Source organism: Falco biarmicus, chromosome 13 (genome assembly GCF_023638135.1).
Source record: "Falco biarmicus isolate bFalBia1 chromosome 13, bFalBia1.pri, whole genome shotgun sequence".
Taxonomy (NCBI): domain Eukaryota; kingdom Metazoa; phylum Chordata; class Aves; order Falconiformes; family Falconidae; genus Falco; species Falco biarmicus.
In genome coordinates, this window is record NC_079300.1 from 7363758 (window position 1) to 7388810 (window position 25053).

Here is a 25053-nt window from a genome sequence, read left to right on the forward strand (position 1 = left end):
CCCATTGTAAATAACACAGATACCATTGTACTGTCTGTGCAAAAAATACTGGGTTTAGTGACAGGATTTGTGTATATAATGTAATCCTTGAAGGCCCAAATTCTGCGACTTTTCTCCCGTTGAGTGCATCTTCCTGTATAATTAAGGAGGCTGTTTTCAGTTATTTAAGATAAATAAGTACAGGAGAATAGAGCCCTAAGAAATGAACATCAGTTATCCCAAAAGGGACCTAGTGAGAATGGAAGCTTAAAAGGGTCTACACAGTTTAATTCATGCACCATCTGGTTTTGGGAAAATTAGCACAGATTAGATTTTTCAACTCATTTGAGGCTAAGAAAGTGCCTTTAGAACCTGTATTGTATTGATTAAGTGTTAAACTAGCACCATTTTACTTACTGTATGAATACTGTGCATATTCACTTTGTAGTAAGCTACAAGAATTGTAACGGCAAATAGAAAACAGATGCCTCTGAGCGAGCCACTCTTTGTCATAATGTTTCTTAGCTGCCTTGTAGAAGTGCTTGACATGCTTGTCCTCTTCTGACCACTGTTTCATTACACGTGACCATTTTCTATAAATTCAGTTCTTGCTCAGGGCTGAGAATTTGTTCCCTGTGAGCTCTGACTTGTGTTCCTTCTCTCAGTTTGGCTCTAAGTGGGTGTGTTAAGCTTGAAGACACCTCATTTTACCCAAATGTGAGTAACTGAAGAATATTACCTTCCCCATAACAGAATCCTTATCCTCAAAGACTGTAATTCTACTGTACCAAAGTGTTACTTTGTAATTGTAAAGTAGCTTTCAAAGTGTTAGATTTTAGAATACATGACAGAAACATGAAATAATAGAATAGCAATGAGCCTGGTCCATCTGTAGATGGGCTTATGCATATTTTTAGATGATGTAGTGGTAATGCATATGATACTCATCACAGAGTGGAATGAATGGATGCAACATCTTACAGAAAACCAGAGCTCTGCATTTAGTTCAGGCTGCGGTAGGCAATCTTTCAAAGAATTCTCTAATTGTAACAAAACAGAGTTGAAAAGTTGCCTTTCAGCAACTGAATAAACATTTGAGACCATTATTGGAAACAGTACAGCCATTTTTATGTTGGTTCTTTATTGGTGAATGAAACTTTAGTGAAGCCTGAAGGTCAACCTGCTGATAGCATGTGTCTGCATGTGCCATATGAAGTATTTCTTAGTAATACTATTAAATAAAGGTGTTTCAGCTTTGCTTCTGTGGTATCAAGGTACAAACTGAAAAGCAAACTCAAAGTACTCTAACGTTTGTTCTCCTGGTACTCCAGAAGCCTACTGTGAGTTAATCGGCAATTTTTCACAGACGGCATCTAATCTATAAGTATAAATTACTTTGCACTCTTATTATGCCTTAATTGAAGTGCACCAATGTGAAATTGCAATAGATGGAGCTGCAGTGATTCTAGCCTCAATTAACTTTGGGTGGATTTGAGGCTTTTTTCCTTCCTTTTCCTTGGACTAAGGACGATTCTTTGACATCTTGCATTTATTTAAATTGTTGCTAGAAAAGTTAGGGGATATGCGTATGACCAGGTATTTTATAAGACTGCTCTGAAAAGATACACAGGAGTTATATGTATGATTTGTATATTAATACATACCTTTCATGCCCTCCTCTTTTGTTTAACAGCTGTACAGTCAGCAGTGGCCAAATCCTGCAGGATTCTGCTGGGGAGGAATAGTTTAATAGCAGTAATGTTTTCTACTTTTTTTTTTTTTTTTTTTTTTTCTGTAATGGCAGTTACCATCTCTGTAACAGCTACCCTCATCCCGGTCGTGACTTTTCTTCAGCTTCCTGCCTGTAAGACACAAAATATGTGTTGCCGCGCAGTAAAATCATTGTGAAGAGGTAAAGCATCTTGCCCTATGGAACAGGAAATTCAGGCTCAGCAGAAAGCAAAAATTGCACTGGGAGAGTCAGGATGCCATGTAAGAAAGGAACAGGCATATGGTGATGCAGTTAATTCTTAGTTACTTCACATTTTACCAGAAGTGATAGATATTTACTGAAAAATTAGATTTGATGCCTCTGTCTAGGCATATATGTGCTTACAATTGTTTCTGGTGCTCAGTTAATAGCAATGAAAACAGTATAAGAATCTCACTAGCACAAGCCTGTGTATGAAGATAGTTGTTTGCAACATATTTTTGTTACAGACCTCTCAAAGTGTTCCCTCGTGGCTCAGACGGTCATAAAATACGTTTGTGTTTGCTCTTAATTGGTTTGCTTTCTTAGTGATCTTTGGCCCCTGAGAAGTAGTCCACAGACTTTTAGAGGTTCAGAGGTATAAGTCAAAACCCTTTTTTATTTCTTAGCTTTCTCACTGTTGGACAAGTCTTTTTCTCTGGGTAAGAATAGATTCAGCATTTCTGCCATCATAAACACAAATGTCAGCTGCTGCAACAAGCCGTGATATACAGCCTGATGTGTTATAATTATGTTGGTGTCGCGGTGTGCTCCAACATGCCTTGCTTTACAATTCAAACTGAAATTGGGTTGCTGCTTTTTCTATTTACTTTTTCTTACCACAAGTTATTCTTACACACAGGCTAAGATAGCCAGAAACACAGTGTCTTCAGTAAGACAAATATGCCCCTACGTGTTTAAAGGGACAGAGCAGAATGTCATCTTTCTGATCACTGTGCTACCACTGCATATTGTATGGCAGCAAGGAAACAGATGTGGATGCAATGCCACAGGTAGGTCAAGAAGTTGGTCAACCACATAGCGTCTGTAGAAAGCACAGCAGATTGTTATCACAGGGGTAAAAATATTGCCAGCTATTCCTGAGGATTTGTCAAGCGATAAATTGATTCTGTGCTCCCAAGCGTATTTCAAGGAGCGTATATAAATGGACACATATATAAATTCACATGAATAACAGAACTCCAAGAATAATGTTGATACTGATTAAATAAGATTAAGCTTTGCAAAAAGAGAAGGGAAGAGGAAAGGGAGAGGAAGAGAGAAAGAAGGAAGATAAAAAAGCTTTGTTTTTCAGGCTTTCTCAAAACATTTAAATTCTTAGTACATTCAAAGGGTCTGTCTGCACTGATCAGGCTGCAGAAGTCAGATCTTGATTACTTAAGTCTCATATGTTGTGTAACTCTCACATTCAAATGCGAGAAGGCATTTTTGTGATGATCTGGTACGACCTCTACCTGTATTATATTGTTCGTAAAACTTCCCTGAATTAAATCTTATCTGAATAGTGATATATTTTTAGAAAGCCTCCAGTTCTGATTTAAAAATGCAAGTGATGACATACTCAGTGCAGTTCTTGGTAAATTGGTCCAATGGTTAATCTTTTCTATTTATTTTCAAATAAGGAGATTTGAGTTCACAGTAAATTAGCACCATAATTTTTGTGTTCCGATTGAAAGATTGCACTTTCAAATAGCTGCTAGGCTTCTAACTAGTGATTTGCATATACAGTTTTACATGAAGATTTCTGACTTCTCTTTCATCAGCTCATAGAATATATATTAACATTGATTGGACCCTCATTGCTAATCTCAACACTGTGAAGAAGTATCAAAAATTATGGTGCTGTCCCTCTCAATGGAACTCATGATTATGATTTTTTTACTTCTAAAATATGAACTTTCCTTTCTAGTGAAATGAAACCCATCCTTTCTCTCATCCACATACATATTCAAAATTCTGAAAAACTGTGTGGCATTACTGAAGACATATACTAATATGCAACCAGAGTGACCATTATTAAGGCAAAAACAATTTCCACCCCTAAGTCAGAATAGTGTTTTCTGGCATGTAACAATCAATTAAAATGTACTACCTAAAAGATGCTTTTGGAGGCCGAATCTGAACTACATGTAATTCTAAGTAGCTGCCCACATTACACAGCTCATTATATAGCAAAAATTTCTCAAATAGATTGGGTAGAAAGATCTTCAAGTATCATCTGGGCTATCTTGAGATAATGAATTAATTTTGCCCAACTCTTGAAGGAAAATGGAAAGCAGACTCTTTTATGGGGTCAATTTTGATTTTAAAGCCTTTCACATTAAGAACATTGGTATTTGTTAACTCTCCTCTGTAACATGTTTTCCAGGTTTGTAGCTGCTGCCTTTAATTGTATCATCTAAAGTTAAAAGATACGGCATATTGCATAAAAGACTAGCATAGCTTAATGACTTGTTTCTGATCTTGCTACTGAAAATGGGGATGCTGAGAGACCACAGTAAAGGACAGATATTTGATGCAATGTGCTGTGGGCTACTTAATTTTGCACATTGCACTACTTGAAGTAAGTAGGACTGGAACAGCTGTGCACTCAATCCTGGTGAAGACAAGAATCTCTCCCTCGGGGCATTGCTTTCTTCTGCCAAGTAGGGAAGTCAAGTGATGGCTTTGGCTATGGACTTTTCTGTTCTCTCATTGTAGTCTTTCCTTATCATTTGGGTTTTGGCTGAGTATATTTGAAAGGATCAGTATGTGTTTTGATTTTTATTATTCCACACTTTATCCTATCATAAGATTTGGCTTTGCCCATGCTGTCTTTTAGAGACTATTGATTTTATTTGTATTTTTGTTAAAGTTCTCAAAGACAGTAGATCATAAAAGCATTGCTATGGTATTACTTAGTAGCACAGTGTTGTTCATTTCCTGTGAAAAGTTTGTATGCAACTTAAAAATACTTCAAACTAAAAGTTGTGTCACCCTAGAGCATGACTCAGCCGTGTACTAACAACTATATTTTTACTTTGTGGAAGGCTTTTAAGCAGATGTTCTCTGCTGGCAGCAGAATTGCTTGTTTTTTCAAAGATGGAAATATTCATAGATATATCTGCTCTTTTCTATAGCAAACCCCATCTTTTTTCTGCATTTTTAAAGAAGGACAGGAGACATACTCCAGCTGCCTTTTGCGTCCACCTATGCCAAATGTCATTCATCAGCTCTTAAGGCTTCTACTTTCCATATATCAGCCATATATCATTTAAAATCCCATAAAATTAGTTTCTGCAGCTGTATTTCTGAGACTAGACTTGCCGCCTCCTTTTCTTTTTTCCTTTTACAGCTCATGCAGCAATCGGTATTAGAGATCACTCCTAGTGGACTAGCCCTATTGCTTATATGACTCTTTCAAAGTATCTTGGAGATTGTTAGCAGGCTTCCTTTTGACTCTTCAGCAAAGATCATCTATAATAAGCTACTATGGAGCTGATCTCTCAGGTGATCATTTGGGACCGGCTGTGTTGTTCATAGAGCAGAGAACAGACAAGCAGCGGGCAGCTGAAGCCCCTTTTATCCATGCTCCCTGCGCTGAAGCCAAAGCACTGGCTGCAGGAGCTGCCCGCAGAGCACAGGGTCCCTTTGCACACCCCACTACTGCACCGGCTTAGAGAATTGCTTCTGTGAAACTTGTCTCTGCAGCTGACAGTACGTAACAAACACCTGCCTTTTTGTATTCTCACCATTGCCCCGCGTCTGACAAGCCTGCCGCACACTGCGGGGGCTGTGACCCACTAACCGGTCACGCCTGACATGTGGGCTGGGAGGGCTGCAGAGAAGCAACACCGTGCTGCGCTGTGCTGCGGGCAGAGCCACCAGCCAGCTCGGCGCTTCACAAACAAACGTTGACCTGCCTCGTTGTGTGGGCTTGCCCCATGCCACCAGCCCCTGCACATGCCTGGGATGGCACAGGCACTGATACGTGCATATCTCGCGGGTAGAAAATAGCCAGAATTTGAGAGACTGCCCACAACTGTCCTGATGTGATAGATGAGGCAGAATGGACAGTAACCACTGAGCACACGAAGAAGAGGCAGCTAAAGATTCTGAGAGGATTCTCAGACTTTTATCATCTCTGTACAGAACCTCTGAAGGCAAAGAGAGCCACCCTCTTCTCGCAGCATTCAGAGAATGCTAGAAATTCTAATCTCAGACTGTTTCAACATCTATGGCGTACTTGCCAAGAACATCTCAGTAAATCTAAGCAAGTTTCTCCCTGCTGTAATGGTTGAGGATAATCTTTCCAGGATAGGAAAAATCTGGCTTCATCCAGCCTTTTCTTGTCATTTGAAGGACTTTAATATAGGCTGTGAAAGAGAACCTGTGTTTTGGGAAAAGACTGAGGGTTAGCCTGCTTTGGGCTGCATTGCACCCAGTGAAGTCCTCCCAATACATGTTTGACAATGGAATCATGTTCTTTGGTGGGAGACACTTCCACAATCTGCCCCTCTTCTGGAAGTTTGCTGTCATGCATCAGCGCTGGCAAGTGACAGATGCCAGACTGAAACAGCTGTAAGGGACTTCTGTAACTTGCAGCATTTGGTTTGTTTAGCCTCAAAAAGGAGAAGAAATTAAGTAAAATGCAAGGAAGTGAAACCTTCTGTTGTTTGAAAGGCCAGCCTTTCTGTTGGCTCCAGCCACTTCACAAAGAGTAATTTGAAGGATTTGGTACTCTAGGAGGAGTGTTAAAAATTCCAATAGTAAAACAGCAATGCTGAAAAAGCACTTCAGAGTTTATACATCATCACACATCTTTCTCCACCTATACTTTCAAAATACCAAAGGATATAGTTACAAGTTCTTATATTTACTGATTTGATTATGTAATTTATTTACTTGGTGAAATGCATGGGGATTTCAAAAGGCTAACTGCTGGGGTGATAGCACTGGCCAGTGAAATTGGTACTGTTGGTATTTTTAAGCAATTCTACCTCACAGATGCACCACTTTAGAGTTTGGTAAGTTAATGAATTACTGCAGCTGTTTCGCATTACTCGCAGTATGTTTTTTTGTTCATATACTTAACCTTGAGGCATGGTTCTTACAGTAACACAGCTTAATTAAGACAGTTGAAATAGTTGAGCTGCTTCCTATTTTTTTTACTGACTGACTGATGTTATGTGAATAGTGTGTTGTGTGAATGTGAATAGCACAAAAAACTTTTCAGTTTCTGAGGTGTTCTTTTTAAGTCAGCCAGAGTCCAGCCATACTGAATGTATGGATATTTTTTCTATAATAGTCTTTGTTAAAAAAAATATAAATAAAAAATTCCACAGCTCTAGAACACTGGCAATTAAATTGGACTCATACCAGAACCCTTCCTGATCCCCTCCCCCCATCACTTTGATCAGTGTTATATGGCACATTCAGCTTTTTTAGTAGTCACAACTTGATCGCTGCAGAAATACAAGCCTAACACATCCCAAAACAGAGTTGTGGGCTGAAAGAATCAGTGCAGGCTACTTGTCTGGACCTATTCTTAATTTATGAAGTTTATGGTATGACGTCAGAAAATATAAGTAAGTTTTCAAACACTTCATGCAACCAGTCACGTAACCTTACTATGTGAAAAGTGAAAAGTTTTCAAACATATGGATATAATGTATATAATCATATAATCATAGAACGCTTTGGGTTGGAAGGAAGCTTCAAAGATCTGTCTAAAGACATAAAGATATGTTTAATATGAAAACAAATATGCTCTTTAAGTTTAACCATATTGCTTAAAATTTGCTTATCTTGCTCACATTTCTTAGTAGGTAGAGTTTAAAGGGCAACTGCAATTTTCTGTGCATGGCAATTACCATTCAGCATTAATAGAGGGTGTCAAACTGAGCTCCTAACGAAGGAACTTGCAATCCAGAGGGAATAGAATTTCTTCCCTCAAAATAGGTCCTGCATTCTTCCACTATGCATTTATGCTTGTACAATTTAACATTTGCTTTTAACAAAATCAAATATGACATTTGACTGCATAGGGAATTGTAAGTGGAAACATACCTAAATTATTGTAACGCATGCCTAAACAGGTGTGTAATATTAAAATCTTAAGCGTTACTGCTTTCAGTAATACAGCTCTGAAAAAAACATCTAGGCACATCAGACCAGTTTTATAAGCTCTTGTGTTTTATTTTTAGAGTAGCATTTGGTGCTGTGTATTTTCTCGCAGGCAGATTTTTTATTATTTTTTTTTTGTATTTTTTTTTCTGTCCAACAAGACATTCTGCCCCTTACTTTCATCCAGCCACGAAGGTTGCTGGGTTATGAAACACTTATATGGACAGAACTCATCAGAGGGAAGGTTTGGTTCTCTGTGATGTGAAATGGCACTTTCCTACCCACCAGCCTGTGCCTAGACTTTTACTGCATCATCGGGTTGCAGCAGTCCATTACATAAGGAAAAATTCTGTCTTGGCCTTCCCCTCTGCATTAATTTGAATGTTCAAATTAGGCCAGAGCTTAAAATAATTCAAGCTACTAAGCTTTTCAAGAACATATTTTAAGTTTCCCAACTCTATTATTTTATTTACTCTTCAAAAACACTGGAATCATATTAGAAAAAGATTTATCTGAATAGCAAGCAGAAATCGTTACCCAGGCAGACAAGCCTATAAAGCATTAAAATTTATCTTAACACCAAAATACAGGGCCTGGTTGTGACACACTCTGCCTATTTGTCTAATGGGCATGTAACAGAGAAATGGTCCAAATGAGCTTAATAAACCTCTTTCTTAAACTCACAAAAGACCACGTCCTCACTTCCATAATTCCATTAGAGTCTGCTCCTTCAGAGGAGATAAAAGAAGAGATAAACTCCCCATTCAGAATATAAAATAGCAATTGTTCAGCTGATGATTGGAATATTTCCAGTAGAAGGACTTAATTATGGAACAAAATTAGCTCAATCTGACCTTTTTAGAGAATAATGCAAAAATAAGGTTTTTTGCAAATGTCTTGATTAATTTACTTTTTTTTACAAGAGCAAAAGGTGGTATCATATGATAGCAGCATTCTTAGTGAGATGACAATCCAGGGATGATAATAATAAGACAGCATTTGCAGAAAGGGATAATATATTTTAATAGACAAGCTGATACAGTTTAAAAACAGGCAGGCTTTCAGACACACAAGCCCTTTTCAGCAAGAGCAGGTTCCCCTCTGTGACTCAAAATTGCTAGCTTAATATCTACACAGTGTAATGATTGTGTCATAGAAATACATAGAAATCTATGGTATCTATATTAATTGCATGCTGAAAGCTCTCTTGGGATAAAGACAAAACATATTGTTGCAATCTCTGTTTTATCAAAGTGATAAATAGGAATAAGTAATTGCACCCACAGACCTACAGGTCTGTGTGCGTATATATATATATATACACACATATATAGATAGATAGGAATATATATTCCTATAATGCTGTGTGTTACAGCATTTCTCTACAGGTGTTTGGTTAGATGAATTTATCTGTACTGAGGCACTCCTCACTAGAGGAAAAAAAACCCACCAAAACTAAAAAAACCAAACCACAAACTGGAAAGAAAAACATCATCTGTTTTATCAGTCCTATCTCTGATTTCATGACATTCTGAATGCTTCTAAGCCATGATGATAGTACTGCATACAAGAATAAAGGCATGAGCAGGTGGCGATATTAACAGGCTTCTTATGGTTCTGAAAAATGAGATAGAAATGTTTCATGTCATGAAAGTCAACATCAATCATCATCCATCTTATGTAGATATGGAAGTCAGCCAACGTGGTTCTTGCTGAGGAGGCGTGAGATATTTCTTCTGCATCGGAGCTGTTGCTCTGGACACAAGTCATAATTTGTCTAATAAAGATGAATGAGGAGAATATTACTAATACTTCCCTTTTTTTTTCTCTCTGGTTTGCTTGGGGTTTTGTTTTGTGGGGTTTTTTTTGTTGTTGTTGTGGGTTTTTTTAATAAACAGAAAGCTCCCCCTTCTGGCACATTTCCTGAACTGAACTCAAGGTTCTTGATCTCTATGAGCAACAGGAGACATTTCCTCTTTTGCTCTCTTTTTAAGATTCTTTTCACAAAGATTCTTTAGAAGTAGCATATTTATAGTTTCCAAAGGATTTCCCATTTCCCCGTCGAGCTTCAGGGCTTGATGTGAACTCATTTAATAGCCGGGGATTGCCCTAAGGCTTTACCTATAATTTAGTCTGTTGCTTTTCCAGGCAAAGACTTACTTGCTTCCCACTTTGCTGCATATTATACAGAGTAAAGAAAACAACTTTTCAGAAAGCTTGAATGTTAGCATTTGTTTTCCTTCAGGGGGATCACTGTATCTCAGCTACAACCCTACCATCTATTTTCCTAATAAATGTCTTGGAACCACTTTGAGAATTCTACGGGATCTTTTTGAACCAATGTTGCAGCTCTGCTGAGAGCAGATCCTGTCCAGGCTTGGGGAATCTGTAAGCAGGGAAAGGAAAAAAAAAAACCAAAGAGGGGCTTGTTTTAGGGTACAGTTTTGGTAACTGCTGTAACTGCTCTCATCTCATTGCTGCCTGTGTTTCGAGGACTGCCACCGCCAATCATTCCTCCAATCCCTTAAATCAGTGCAGTCACTTATACACTTAATATGATGAACTGATTTGTCACTGATTTTCCGCAGTTGTATACTTGCTCAAAGAAGGGGGAAGACATTCCCAGCATGTGCAGCAGCAAGATCCTGTAGTTCCCATAAATTTCTACATTTTAATTTTGTTACAGTCACTGGTACCATCCCTCAACTCCATGAAGGCTGACAAAGCAGTGAGACTGGTTAGGGAGCTTTCATTAGATTTGCTATCATAGATTCAAAGACGACATTTCTCTGTGTCCTTAAAAACTATTTATGGGGGACAACATTTTACTGGAGCGCGAAGACAGGAATGAATGCTTCTGTGCAGGCAGGATTATACTGGGACCATCCTTTCACATAGGCATGCACAGCAGCCCCTCTGGCTACACAAAAGAAAATGAAAGAGTAAAGCAGAGTAAAATAACATCATGTTAATCTCATCTCAGTACTGAGCTGTAATAGTAAAATGAGTATGAATTAATTATATTTATGACTTCCTTTCTGGGCTTTCCCTAAATATCAAAGGTGATATTTTCTTCGATGGTGGTGATGCTGCGTTACTTATTTATGCAGTTAAGTAGTAAATGTGGCAGGGTTTAGTTGTAGAACAGTGATTATTTTAAAGTCTAGTATCAGAGTAACAATTTATTATGGCTACAGTGAAAGAAGTATGCCCATTAGACTTGGTACATTAGGTCTGGAATTGGGAGAATTGCTGTCCTGGCACCTTATGCCACTTCCCTGTTCCCTCTCCATGGTAACAAAAATCAGGATTGACCTACACAAACAGAGCTGCTCACCCTAAACAGACCATAGCTCAACTACGGAGGCAGCGAGGCCAATTAGCCTTCAGTGCAGTTTACAGCAAAGAAGGTCTGTTAGAATAAATGTCTACTCACATGACAATACAAAATGTAAGCCTGCCATTTGAAGTTGGATCAGAATTGTAATAAAGTAACAAATGACATGTTCATTATATGCATTAATATAGGCACACCCATGCACTTACCTGTAATCTTGTTAAATCCTTCTGTTATATATGTATATGCACAGGTGTCTGTCTTCCTACCAGTGTCTCAAAAGCTGCTTTTATTGTCATAATGAAACAGTAGGACTCCTTTGAGAGCCATTTGTCTGAAAAACTACTGTAAACTTCTTTTGAGTAGGCTGTCTGCACTCAAGAGAGTTAAATCAGTAGAACTTTGACGAGACTAAAAGACCCACAAATATCTAATTAATGTAGAAATAATTGTTGTAATGGGTTGCATTTCTCTACAAAGCATGTACTGAAAAACAGTTACACTGCCAATTTATTGAGCATTAAATCAGTTTGATATGCAAATGGAGGTGCTGGGCTACTTCATAATGCTGGTATTATTTAAACATTTGTTTATTAAGCTGAGAAACTTGGAAATGTCAACAAATGTGATCCAAAAGCAAAGCAATGTCTTTTATCAGCAAAGACTTTCTTCCAAGTTCTTATTGTCCCCCTTTTAGAGTCAGCAGGCTGTAATGACAAGAATGACAGTAATACGAAATATGATAATACTGCTGGGAGTAAAGTGTAAAACAGTCGTTCCCGTACCTGATACATTCTGCCATTTTCCTTCCAGTATGAATTAAAGGGAGCAATTCTCGTGCTCTCCAGATTACCCCTGAGCTCTTATCTTTTTGATGTTAAGGGGTCATGGAAACAACTTAAATTGTCTTTATGCATTTATCGTAGATTCAATTAACTCAGGTTAATGACTATGGGATAGAGCTCAGGGAGTTGAGAGCTGCTCATATTGTTCAACCCAGCTTGTCCTGTGACATAAGCTGCATATTTGTGGGGGAGAAAAAAGGAAAAGACAGCGTGTTGTCGGGATATGACTGAACACAGTCTGTTAACAGAGAAGGGGAACTGTTACCTCTGGCATGCGCAAAGTCCGTGGCTGCATCTGGGTATAGAAGTGCAATTCACAGTTGACCAGATAATTTAGAAAATGACTGCAGTGTATCTGTTTGCTAAACCTTTTCTCTTAAACTTAGTACAATCAAGAGGACGTCTTTGGGAGCAATATGTTGTGACCTGTTAAGACTTAGAAGAGTATTTTGCTTGGGATGTATGTTCATCTTCCCTACGTTAAAACACCAGAGCCAAAAGAGTGAATACCAAGTAACTTGTTTCACGAAGAGTGCAAAATTGCAAATTGTTGTCCAGTGAATATGGAAAATTGTTGCATATTATTTAATGGCACATACTTTTGAAATCGTACTTAGAAAATTGCAACGGGGTCACCCAGAAGAGCACTTGCTAACCCTTTCTTTTTTCATTTACATTCACAGGTTTTTTGAGCACTGGGGACCAAGCAGCAAAAGGAAACTATGGCCTCCTTGATCTAATTCAAGCTTTGCGATGGACTAGTGAAAATATTGGGTTCTTTGGTGGTGACCCATTAAGAATAACAGTTTTTGGATCTGGTGCAGGCGGTTCATGCGTCAATCTGTTGACTTTATCCCATTATTCTGAAGGTAACCGTTGGAGCAATTCAACCAAAGGTATTATGCAGGTTGCAAATTTTGACAATTTTGGTGTCTGCATGCCACTGCCATTAGTACTATGTGATGCTCTGTATATTCTCTTTGTTCCTATGAACTGTTGAGTTCAGCTCAATATTAAGCAAACTTTTTAAAGGCTGTACAAGTTGCCTTGTCCCCGAGCTCTTCTGTGCATGTTTAAATTTTGGGTCACTTTCTTCTTTTTCCTATGGAGCTTTGTAGGAACACTTTATAGCAGGCTTCTGAACAGCATTTTCTCAGTGCACCATTTTTGTCTCTTTTCTTTCCTACCTAAGGGTGTCCTTTTTGGAAAACCAGTCAGTCATGCTCACAGTAGATGAGGTCATCTATATTCAGACTGTCATGAAAGGCATGTTTAGTTTCTCATGATGAGCAAACTTTAAAAAAAAGTAAAATGACACAGGTGGTTGGTTGTGGGGTTTTTTTGGTTTTTTTTTTTTCAGGCTAACAGCTGAAATGCTTAAAACTATTATTTTGTGTGAAGGAAACAAGTACCTAGTTCAGAAATCCTTTGTCTGAAACTGCATGAACTTCACTTGCTGTCATCTAATAAAAGAATGGTTGAATGTTTTGCATGCATGATCCAAAATTGTCAAAGCATCCAAGTTGAAAATGGATTTTTTTCTATGTGTTTTTTCCTATTCCATAACTAACACTTTTTCTCTCTAGTTGAGGCAGACAGCAGGAAATTAAAAGCATGCTGTTTGAGGCACCCAATTTTTTTTCCTATGATTTTTGCACCACAGTTTCACACAGTTTCTCTCATTTGCATGGCTATTGCTTATTGATCACAGTACTTTTGTCTCACTGTTTTCACACATTTTTATTTGTATTGTTTAGTTTTACCAGGGACATCACACTGTGCCCTGTGCATACGATCCTCCACTAATTTATATTGCTGTATCTCCATGGGGAACTAATAGGCCAGTCATAAAAAAATAATTCCACTGACATTAAAAGAGCTGCATTTACCCAAAGTCATGATGCAGAGCCCACTGAGGTCAATAGAAGTGACTCTTTAGATCAGGCCTTTACACTATTTCAAATGAGAGAAAAATACAGCTTTTACAAGAAAAGTCTAGTGGAAAATAGACTGTGATTAAATTCTAGTCTATTTCTACAATTTGATTTTTAATGTAATCTTTTTTTTCCATAAACACCTGCACTTAAATAAGACATATTTATAATCTGGCCTATAAGAACAAGATGTAAGCATTACCTTGTTACACTGTAATCTGAGGGTCACACTGCACCATCTTTTTTCATCAGAACTCATAAAAATAACTTTTGTCATAGGGGATTTAGCTTAAGGTTGAATGAGGAGACCTGGTTTATCCTCGCAGTCTTAATCTTAATCTTCCTAATGTAACATGACATTAATGCAAAATGCCACATTTATAATATCTGGACAGTCGTGTGTTGCCTCTCCTTAGCAAATTTTACCCTGTCCTATTCTAACACATGGCCAGAATTCTGCCAGGAGCAGAATTTGGGGAAACTGATGCAGTAATTCGAAGCACAGCAGATCAGAGGATTTGGGAGGGGACTGGAGAGGGCTTACCCGATGAATACTTAAAATCCAATTGTAAAAGTAAATGTCTGAGGATTTCTTTTATAAGAAAGCAAAAACATGCTTTACTGAAATTTGGATTAAACAGAACAATGTGCCACTCCCCCATGTATGTTATGTTTCATTTGGGGAGGGTTAGACCTGCCATTAAAAAAAAAAAAAAGTATTACATTAAAAATTGGTTAGTTTCAAATATGAAAAGTTATTGCAAGTTTTCAAATATTTTCAAATATTCCAAGATTTTTTAAAAAAACCTTTTGTTTCACTTTATTACCCAGTCTCTTTCATAAGCTATAAATTTGGATGCTCTCTTTGCATCGTTTCCCTTTGAAAGGATCCCTTGGTAGTTCAGAGGAAGCATTCAGCCTATTTCAGGATGGTGCTGTTCATAGCTGCCCATCTGCAAGTGGGCACAACAGCACCCATCTTCAGAAAGTGCTCTGAAAAATGTAGATGAGTATATGCAGAATGTCATTATTATTTACTTTGATAAGACTTTGAATAGGAGTCATAAAACAGTATGGTTCATTGAACATTTAAATCTTCTTTCCATCAGTCTACAGCCCACCAGCCATAATAAGCATACACATTATCAGATAAAAATGTGGTTCTCCGTCCTGTGTGATACCAGTTTCTACCAGGAATTATGTGACAGAATGAAAATAATTTTTCATACTGTTGTTCATTTCTCACCAAATGGCTTGAGAGGAGGAATATTTCTGTAAGCATTCTTCAGCAGAAGGAGGAATATTTAGTTTCATTTCCTAAGATAACTTTATTGCCAGAGGACTTGACCACTTTTACTTAATCCAACATTTAATGTTTATGTAGCACTTAGCAGGCCATAGTGTTTATATCAGCATTTTCTTAATATGTAGCTTACACTTTCTGTCCTTGTTCAGAGATATTTAATAAAGCAATAAAAATAGATTTACACGATATGCCAAAAAAGAAAGATTATGAAGTATCATGACATACATCTTTGTGAAAATTCAGGTTTGTCATTTAGTTACATTTATTACAATGCCTGGATCCTCTACAGTAATTCCACCGATTTTGAGCTGATTTATACTAGCTCAATTTCTGACCTTATAAACATGCAAATACATTTTTACTTGCCTTTATACCTAAAGTTCTTTCTTATTTTTTACTCAAATCTTGCAAGAAAATAATATTCTGGATGTGACTTCTCATAAATTTAAGGAGAGGCTTGAGTTTACATGTTTCAGTCCCTGCACCTATCTAATTTTAAGATGTTTGGATTTTGACCTAATAACAGTCCAGAATGATTTTAAAATTCCTCAGAAGTTTGTAAAACCTTTCCTGCCAGTGACTGATTCCAACTAACTTCTGAGTGTACGGGGTCTGGTACCGCAACGGAGGCTGTAAAGGCATGTCTCTGACTTGATTAAGAGGCTATGGAAGTTTTTTAATAGAAATATGTTACTTACCAGAGTAAAAGCCATCTTTTGCATTATTGGAATAAAATTCTGAGGTGAGCTGAGCACCTTAATGCCAATTCCTTTAGTGGGAGTATCCAGCCTAGTCATCAAGCATTGGACTAAAGATACATTCTTAGCAAAATTAAGTGAGTGAGGCCAGATGTCACTTCCAGTCCCTCAGCAACTCTACCAAAGTCAGTGGAATTACTCCAGGTGCCTATCAGTATAAGTAAAACCAAATTTTGACCCATATATCTTAAATCAGCATTGCTTACATATGGTATAGACTGTTTTGGATTACCCACAGTAAGCTATAGGACATAGGGTCCAGTATAAAATATTTTCCAGTCATTACTGCAAAAGATGCGCTACTGAAATGAACTGGATATACTTCCATGACAATGAAAAACACAGAAAGGTCACAGTTACCTAAATATAGTCCAAGTTTCTGACATTACAGACGAGCATTATTTTGCACAAGGTTCAGACTTAAAGTATCTTTCAGAACCCGAACTACCCTCCCCAAAGGAAGCAGGAAAAGGCAAAGCCCCAACACAAAGGGAGCACAGGAATTATAGGAACAAGGATGGAGTTATGATAGCATTAAAGTTAATAGCAAAAAAATGGGATTGATTCATTTACTACAAGGGGGTAAGGCTGTCATCCAACGATGTACTCAAATACACTTACAAAAGGGAGAGGGAAATGTCAATTTAAATATATTTTGTCATTTCTGTGAGCAGAGTTCCTGGTCCAGAGTTCTAGTTAAATCAGCACAAATTCAAATTAATTGTATTGAAGTCTTTGGGATTTGCTACAAGTTTATACGCAGTGCCAGATCATTATACTCTGTCTCTCCCCTAAATGAATACCTGAACATTTGTTTAAATTGGTGATTTACAAAGCTAAATAGTGTAAAATATATCATTTCCCTTTTTAAATAAGTGTGATCGCTATAAACCTGCATTTTAAAAAAATCCTTACAAGAAAGGATCTTGACTTAGACACTTATAAATTTAATGGCTGCCTCGTACCTTCTCATCTATTACTCCAGAATATAAACTTTTGCTGTGATACACAATTCAAAAGCACAGCACCTCTCAAATCAAGTTTAATCCCAAACAAAACGTAAAAAATCAGTATATTAGGTTTATTTAACACATAGTGGTATCCATGCATGCTGCTGATGGCTTGAACAATACCCAGAAATTCCATCCATTTCAGAGACTTGTTGGTTTTTCCTCCAACTTAAAAATTGCTTTAACTTTCGGAATTTCTTTCAAGCTATTAGGTTGAATAGGCAATCCCACATAAGGTAATGGCACTTCTTTTTCTTCCTGAGTTTCTTTTGAAAATCTGTTCCTCGGCTGTACTACATTGAGGTAGAATCATTTGCTTCAGTTTCTGCGCATATTGCATTTATTTTGTATACATTACCTGTAGGTACAAGGACAGTCAGATCTCAATATATTGTGTTTTTAAGTACTGTTAAGATGCAAGTTAAACCTCTGTTAAAGTTTTTTATTGTTTCAAAGAACTGCTTTGAATCTTTCAAGTACATAGCTGTTTCAAGGTCACTTCAGTAGTTTTTAAATATTTCTCCCCACAGGACTTTTTCAAAGAGCAATAGCTCAAAGTGGAACAGCTCTCTCCAGCTGGGCAGTTAGTTTTCAGCCTGCAAAATATGCCAGGATGTTGGCTACAAAAGTTGGTTGCAACATGTCAGACACTGTAGAACTGGTAGAATGTCTACAGAAGAAGCCTTATAGAGAACTTGTCGACCAGGACATTCAACCAGCAAGATACCATATAGCCTTTGGACCAGTAATTGATGGCGATGTGATACCAGATGATCCTCAGATATTGATGGAACAAGGAGAATTCCTCAATTATGACATTATGTTGGGAGTTAACCAAGGGGAAGGGTTAAAATTTGTTGAAAATATTGTGGATAGCGAAGACGGCATATCAGCTAGTGATTTTGACTTTGCAGTTTCGAATTTTGTTGATAACTTATACGGATACCCTGAAGGCAAAGATATATTGAGGGAAACTATTAAATTTATGTACACGGACTGGGCAGATCGACACAATCCTGAGACCAGAAGGAAAACACTGCTGGCTTTGTTTACTGATCACCAGTGGGTTGCACCAGCAGTGGCTACAGCAGATCTCCACTCAAATTTTGGATCGCCTACATATTTCTATGCCTTCTACCATCATTGCCAGACGGATCAGGTACCTGCATGGGCAGATGCAGCCCATGGAGATGAGGTTCCTTACGTACTAGGAATCCCCATGATTGGTCCTACTGAATTATTTCCTTGTAATTTCTCCAAAAATGACGTCATGCTAAGTGCAGTGGTGATGACGTACTGGACAAACTTTGCAAAAACTGGGTGAGTACCAGACAGCAAATAGTCTTGTATACAAACTCAGGATATGATGATGCAGTACTTTCCTTTTGCTGTCTCCCTTGGGAATGCCTCTGTGCTTGTAGGATGAATAAGAGATTAAGAACTGGGTTGGATATTTATGTTTATTGTGATGTCCCTAGGCTCACTTACACATTCTAGCAAAAAGAGGGAAAAAAATAATCTTTGTGAATATTCTGTGTGAAAAAATTAAAAAAATACTTTTTACATAAAAATAATTAAGTGATGCCCAGAAAAGTGCAAAAGTAAGCATTAACATATGTGTATAGTTAAAAATTGTTACATTAGTAACTGATTCTACCCCAGCACTGATATTTTCATCCCATGAGACAGAAAAGTACATAAATATTGCATCAAATATAATAAGCCTTATTTTAATATTTTGTTTCAAACTGACAGTTCTGACCGTTAAATATGTAACTTTAAAATTGAAAAATCTTGTTATTGTCATTAATTCTTCTTTCACTGGTAGTTCAAAACACATTTCCACCTTTGGCCATTGGACTCTTAAGTCATTATGTGTTATACTGAGTTAGGCCCTGCCACGGTCTTTCACAGAAGGAGAATCTGTGCCCTTTCTGGAAGGCCACAGATACTTCATTGAACTGAAATGCTGAGCCTCACGAGCTTTATGTTACTAAAAAAAAAAAAAAAAAAAAAAAAAAAAAAGTAAAACTTAATCTCCTCTCGCGCTAGTGTCTCATAGATATTTGTCCACTTTACCGCATTGCTGGCAGTCTGCCCTCAGCAGCGTAAGATTTCCCTGTGTGAGATGCTAGCATTTTGGGGAGCCAGGCATTTCGCAGTCATCTATGTAAAATAAGGGTTCGTTTGCATAATGCTGTTTCTAATAAAGATTATTAAGGCCTCTAATTTTAGGAAATAGCATTCTGCTCTGTCCAAAGGCAGACTTCAACATTAAGTATAAAATTTTAATTATGTTAATTTTATAATTCCTTTTGAAATACTTTGTAACATTGGAGATTATCTTTTTTTTAGTGACCCAAATCAACCAGTGCCGCAAGATACAAAATTCATCCATACAAAGCCAAATCGTTTTGAAGAAGTAGCATGGACCAGATATTCTCAGAAAGACCAACTGTATCTTCACATTGGATTAAAACCACGAGTTAAAGAACATTATAGGGCCAATAAAGTGAACCTTTGGTTGGAACTGGTACCTCATCTGCACAATCTTAACGACATTTCACAGTATACCTCTACCACAACTAAAGTGCCATCAACTGATAATACTTTCAGACCAACAAGGAAAAATTCTGTTTCTGTTACTTCAGCCTTTCCTACAGCCAAACAAGATGATCCCAAACAACAGCCAAGCCCATTTTCAGTGGATCAAAGGGACTATTCAACAGAATTGAGTGTTACTATCGCAGTTGGTGCATCTTTGCTGTTCCTGAACATTTTGGCCTTTGCAGCATTGTACTACAAAAAAGACAAGCGGAGACACGATGTTCACAGGAGATGTAGCCCACAACGTACTACTACCAATGACCTAACCCATGCACAAGAAGAGGAGATAATGTCCCTCCAAATGAAGCACACTGACTTGGATCATGAATGTGAGTCCATCCATCCACATGAGGTGGTTCTTAGGACCGCCTGTCCCCCAGACTACACGCTAGCTATGAGAAGGTCTCCTGATGATATTCCCTTAATGACACCCAACACCATCACAATGATCCCCAACACTATACCAGGGATTCAACCCCTACACACATTCAATACATTTACCGGAGGACAGAACAATACACTGCCCCATCCTCATCCCCACCCCCATTCACACTCAACAACCAGGGTATAGCCAGACAAGATGAAACAAACTTTATTTTTTGATGGATTACAGTAGGTGATATTACTGAAGATTACTTGGCTTTCAACCTACAAGACTCTTACTATTTAAATATGGAGGAATATTATGTGAATATACATATCAAGAACTTTTGGGGTTTTGAAAAAAATGAATTGTACATATATCAAATGAACTTAAGAAACAAACAAACAAAAGAAAAGAAAAAACAAAAAAAACCCAACTGTTTGCAATTGCTTGAAGCAGTTGTCCTGAATGATACTTTTTCATTCACATTCAAGTATTAATTTTTTGAAGATTTAAGTTACGTAATGGAATTAGGCATGTGCAACACAAACAGGAAAGAACTATGACTGAAAATTTTAAAAACCTATAAATATGCACAAGGGACACAGTAATGGAATGTCAGATAATTTTCACCAATTTTTATTTGGACCTGTTTTCTTGTGTAGACCATATTTACATTTGAATAAGTACACAAAGCACCAATGCTGTTAAGGCCTTAGAAAGGGGCTCATGCTGAAATCTGCCAGTCAAAGAAGTTTTACAGCCTGGCAGGTACAACATTATCACATAAGTGCTGTCAGTATAAAAGTTGTGGGAATAAAGGAAACTGGATATTTTTAGCACGATGTGCATGATAATTTATATGCTTGGTGGCTGTGCTGCTGATTAAGCCGTAATTAAAATTCTTCTCATCCCATTGGAGTTTTTAATAGAAGCTTTCTTCATCAATTGGCACAACCTAAAGAAGTTTTTTTTGGGGTTTGGTTTGGTTTTTTTTGAAAGGGGCAAAAGTAATCACAGTAAAATATTTCATGGTAGCTTCAGAAACAGAAGGAATTGCAACAGTTCTTGAAAGGTACTTATGGCATTCTAGGTATGCAGTGTTGAATCTGCACTGATAGGAATCCCAGACAAAAAATCTGTATTATTAATGTTCTTTTTCCTTTCCACCTGAATAATTTCTAACTTTAACGTAACTATAACTCTAATGGATTCTCCTTTAATGAAGGATTTATAATTTGCTATGATTTAGTTATGATATGCTTTGTTCAAATTGGTAAAGTGTGTCCAAAAAATTAATTGCAATGGTATTTTGCAATATAAAAATGCCCCAGTATTACCACTCTGATTACACCTTTCAGTTTCTTGTTTAAACTCATGTTTGCATGTTACAAAGTTTACTTATAATACTTTAATATAGAGTTAATTCCCTTTTTGCTATACGTTAGCTTTGCCATTCAGATGAATTCTCTAGACCAGATGGCGACAGTGTAGAATAAGAGGGTATGTAAGAACGGGGAGAGAGCCAACAACTGGAAATTTTAAAATCTGAACACTACATATGTTTGTGTGAAACGAATGTTCTAAAACCACAAGAAATTTTTCGTTCCCCTGTTGCTTTCCAGTAATTATATACCACAGTCCTTTCAAAGTGTTTGTATATGTAATCAGATGTACATTTATATAAAAGAAATAATTGAGATGGACTTAAGAGCACATCCCTGATAAATACTTTCTCTCTTACCTGTACTATATTTCTATTAGACTAAAGTTATGTGATTTTTTTTTACATTTTTTCAAATTACTAGCAATTTTGATAGTTTGTAAGATAATGCGAAGAACTTTCTCTGACAAACTAACTGCAGTAACAGAAACATTTCTTTTCAGTTACTCTTTTTCAAGAATGAAAGCTTATTACACACAAAAATTGTATACTACTTGATGGAAAATTACTTTGTACTTTTTGGCCACATTACTGGTCACTGAGTGAAATAAAGATAATCTGGATAACGAATATTATTCCAATGCTAAGAGACCTGATCTTTGCTCATTAAAGAGCTAAAATGTTTATTGCTGTTTTGTCATTTTTTAATGAAGTAATGGTAACTGTCTCAAATAAAGAGTAATATCTTAAGACCAGTCTGGTTTTTGAAGACATGAGCATGCCTTCTACAACTAATACAACTGCATATTTATGGGCCAGTCCCACCTACAACCATTTCTTACAGAAATACTGACGTTGTGACAGTATGGTGTCATAGCATTACATTCAGATCTCCCCTAGTTTTCAGATATAAGTTAAAAAAGCAAATATCAACACTAAAAAATCCCCAAGGAACAGGCCTAATTGAAATAAATCTGCAGTATTCCGTGATGGGAAAAAAAATCACCTGGGTTTTATTTGGGTGATTCAACTTCTACAAACAGTTCTAGGAAGTTCAAAACATGTTTGCTAACATCAAGCACAAATGTTAGAACGGAAGCTGAAAGCAAAATAAAGTACTGCAATTTCAGTCATTTTATTTGGCTATTGAAAAAAAAAAAAAAAAAAAAGGAAATCCATGTATTTAATTAGTGCTTGTTAGAGTCCCCTTTCTTAAATTAAGCTTTTTTCGTAGAAGCATAAAAATTAGTCTTCAAAATCCAGGGTGGTCTGTGTGCAATTTCTGCCTGATGTGGTTGTGCTTTTAGACTGTGACCTGCCAATGTAAACCAATAAAAAGAATTGTCTGCCATCTGATAATTATTGTTTAATAGGAAGATTGTATTTTGCTATGTTGATGAAACAAAACAAAAAAATACAAAAATATTGATGGCCATAAACCAAGGTATTCATGAAATATGATTTTATGTGCTTTTCTTAACTTTATCAAAACCAAAATAACTTTCTACTATAGTTTATTTGTGGCCATATATCTATATATCTCTATATATACAGTATCTGGTAATTGTTTACTTTTATTAGTTACAAAATAAATGATTTAGGTAAACCAAGCATGACACTACACTTTATTTTTGTCAGCCAATCGTATTTAAAATGTGAAAGATGAAGGCAGCAACACAGATTTTGTCACTCCTGTTTGAAAACAAAAGAAGTCCATTCCTGTGATGCAGATACTGTGAATGATATTTTGATGGTTACTTTACAATTACTTTGCAGCAGCTGGCTTTCCAAAAGTAGGATGGTGTCCCACATTTTAACACAACATTAAGAAAGACCAAGAGATGTTTTAAAGCTGAAACAACATAAAAATGTAGGAAATGGTTTTGGAATATCTTCATTATGCTTCACGGAATATAAGTTTGTTCTTTTTAAAATATTTATGTGTTTTGTTTTCCACGGTAGCCTACAAGAAAGCAAAACTGAGTGTGATAGTTAATTGCTTGTATCACCCTTGGACCAGATCTCCAATAAAATTAGGATATCAGTCAGTCTTTGGAAGTTCAGTAAAAATATAAAAAGCCTGCATTTATTGCTTTCACACTTTTGTAAATATGTTTGCAGACTTTTTTAAGAAAATGTATTCTACCATTTTGAGGAAAAAAATAACAATGGAATCATTGTCTCGTTTATCTATTAAAATTACAGGCAATATAATGTGCTGTGCTGACATTTCTAGGAGAAATAAAGCAGATAAAACCACGTTTTGCTCAATGGTATCTCAGTTGGTTATATGTGGTGTTCCCCACTGAAGACTTGCAAGGCACGGATGAACTACCTGCATATCATGTTCCATGAGAAAATGTAGTTGTTGTTTTTGTTGTCTTTATAAACAGGGATTCCAATGTTCACAAGGCTTTAATTATTGGATATTTCAGCTATTGAAACACCTTGAAAAACAGATGAATAGAGATCTAACAAATAAACATGTCACAGCTTTAAAGACACCACTGCACAGAAAATGCTGGAATCTATGTTGTCAGCTTCACTAAGAGATGAAACAGCTGAATTCATACGAAGCTGTCAAACATCATGGCATTCCTTTGATGTTTGCAAGTTGTTGGGTTTTTTACTGTGGTGTTAGTTTAAAATATTGGCCCTCCCCCCCCCCCCCTTTTTTTTTTCTAATATTGAACTGTTACAAATGATCTCTTTTTAATGTAAGCGAACATTAGATAATTTAATTATTGTTGTGAAAATGTGTTCCCAAATAAATTAGATTAATGGGAAATTCCCTGCAGAGGTTTTGTTATTTTTCATTCAAAGCTCTTGTCAAAATATCTGTTGCAGCAGTTCTGCTTTTTTTTCTTTTTTTTTTTTTTTCAGTCTGTAAGCTAAGGGACTTTCTCCAAATAACGGTAAAAGTCTCTTGTTCTACTTGAAATAATAACACTATAAGATTAAGATGTCCTTCTGAGGCCTCCAAATAAATACGTGCAATTTGAAACATGGCGAACGGGCTTTTACTCTAAACATTCTAATTTGATTTAATTCTGGCACATCAATGCATTTGTATGCAGACTAGAAATTAATGGCATTTGATAAGGCGTTCAAGAGAACTAGGCAGCAGAACCAGTGGGTTCACCACCAGCCATGCGCAAAGTCCCTTTCCTCTTAGGTTCCGTTACTTCTATTGTGTAATTAATTTCTTATTTACAGATTCAGTAATTAATTTTGTGAAATGGAAAATGGTTAGAACATGGTAACAAACTTTATCTGGTGGAAAATGTTTAGAAAAAAATGTTGAAAATCACCTAGGAAGTGTAGATTTTTAAGTGCAACCTGGTTTCATTCCTTTTTGTTGATATTATAATTCTCAGTAATTCATACACACAGGAAACTATCATTTCTGTAAGAAGCTTTAGTTTCTGAAAGGAATTCAAGTATTGTATGTAAACTGTATATTAAAGCCTATTCTGAGTTTAGTTTCCTTTACTAGTGGGATGGATGAAAAACCTGATAGAATTGCAACAAATTTGTACAAGTAATTTTCATACAGTATCTTGAAATGTTTTTCTTTCATTTGAAGATAAAAGTACCATCACAGCAGTAAAAGCCGTGTAAGTATTTGTTTGTCACAGAAAATGCCTTGTCAC

General features: G+C 36.7%; 1 protein-coding gene across 3 annotated transcripts in view; it reads left to right on the forward strand.

Moving 5' to 3' along the window:
• The window catches only part of NLGN1 (neuroligin 1), a 328323-nt gene extending 305574 nt beyond the window's left edge, over nt 1-22749 (forward strand). For all 3 annotated transcript variants that reach the window (XM_056358677.1, XM_056358678.1, XM_056358679.1), the window contains 3 exons: nt 12721-12933; nt 17576-18365; nt 19401-22749. In XM_056358677.1, the coding sequence (XP_056214652.1) occupies nt 12721-12933; nt 17576-18365; nt 19401-20223 (1826 nt within the window). In that variant the 3' untranslated portion in view covers nt 20224-22749. The remainder of the gene's footprint in view (nt 1-12720; nt 12934-17575; nt 18366-19400) is intronic.
• Nucleotides 22750-25053: the final 2304 nt, after the last annotated feature.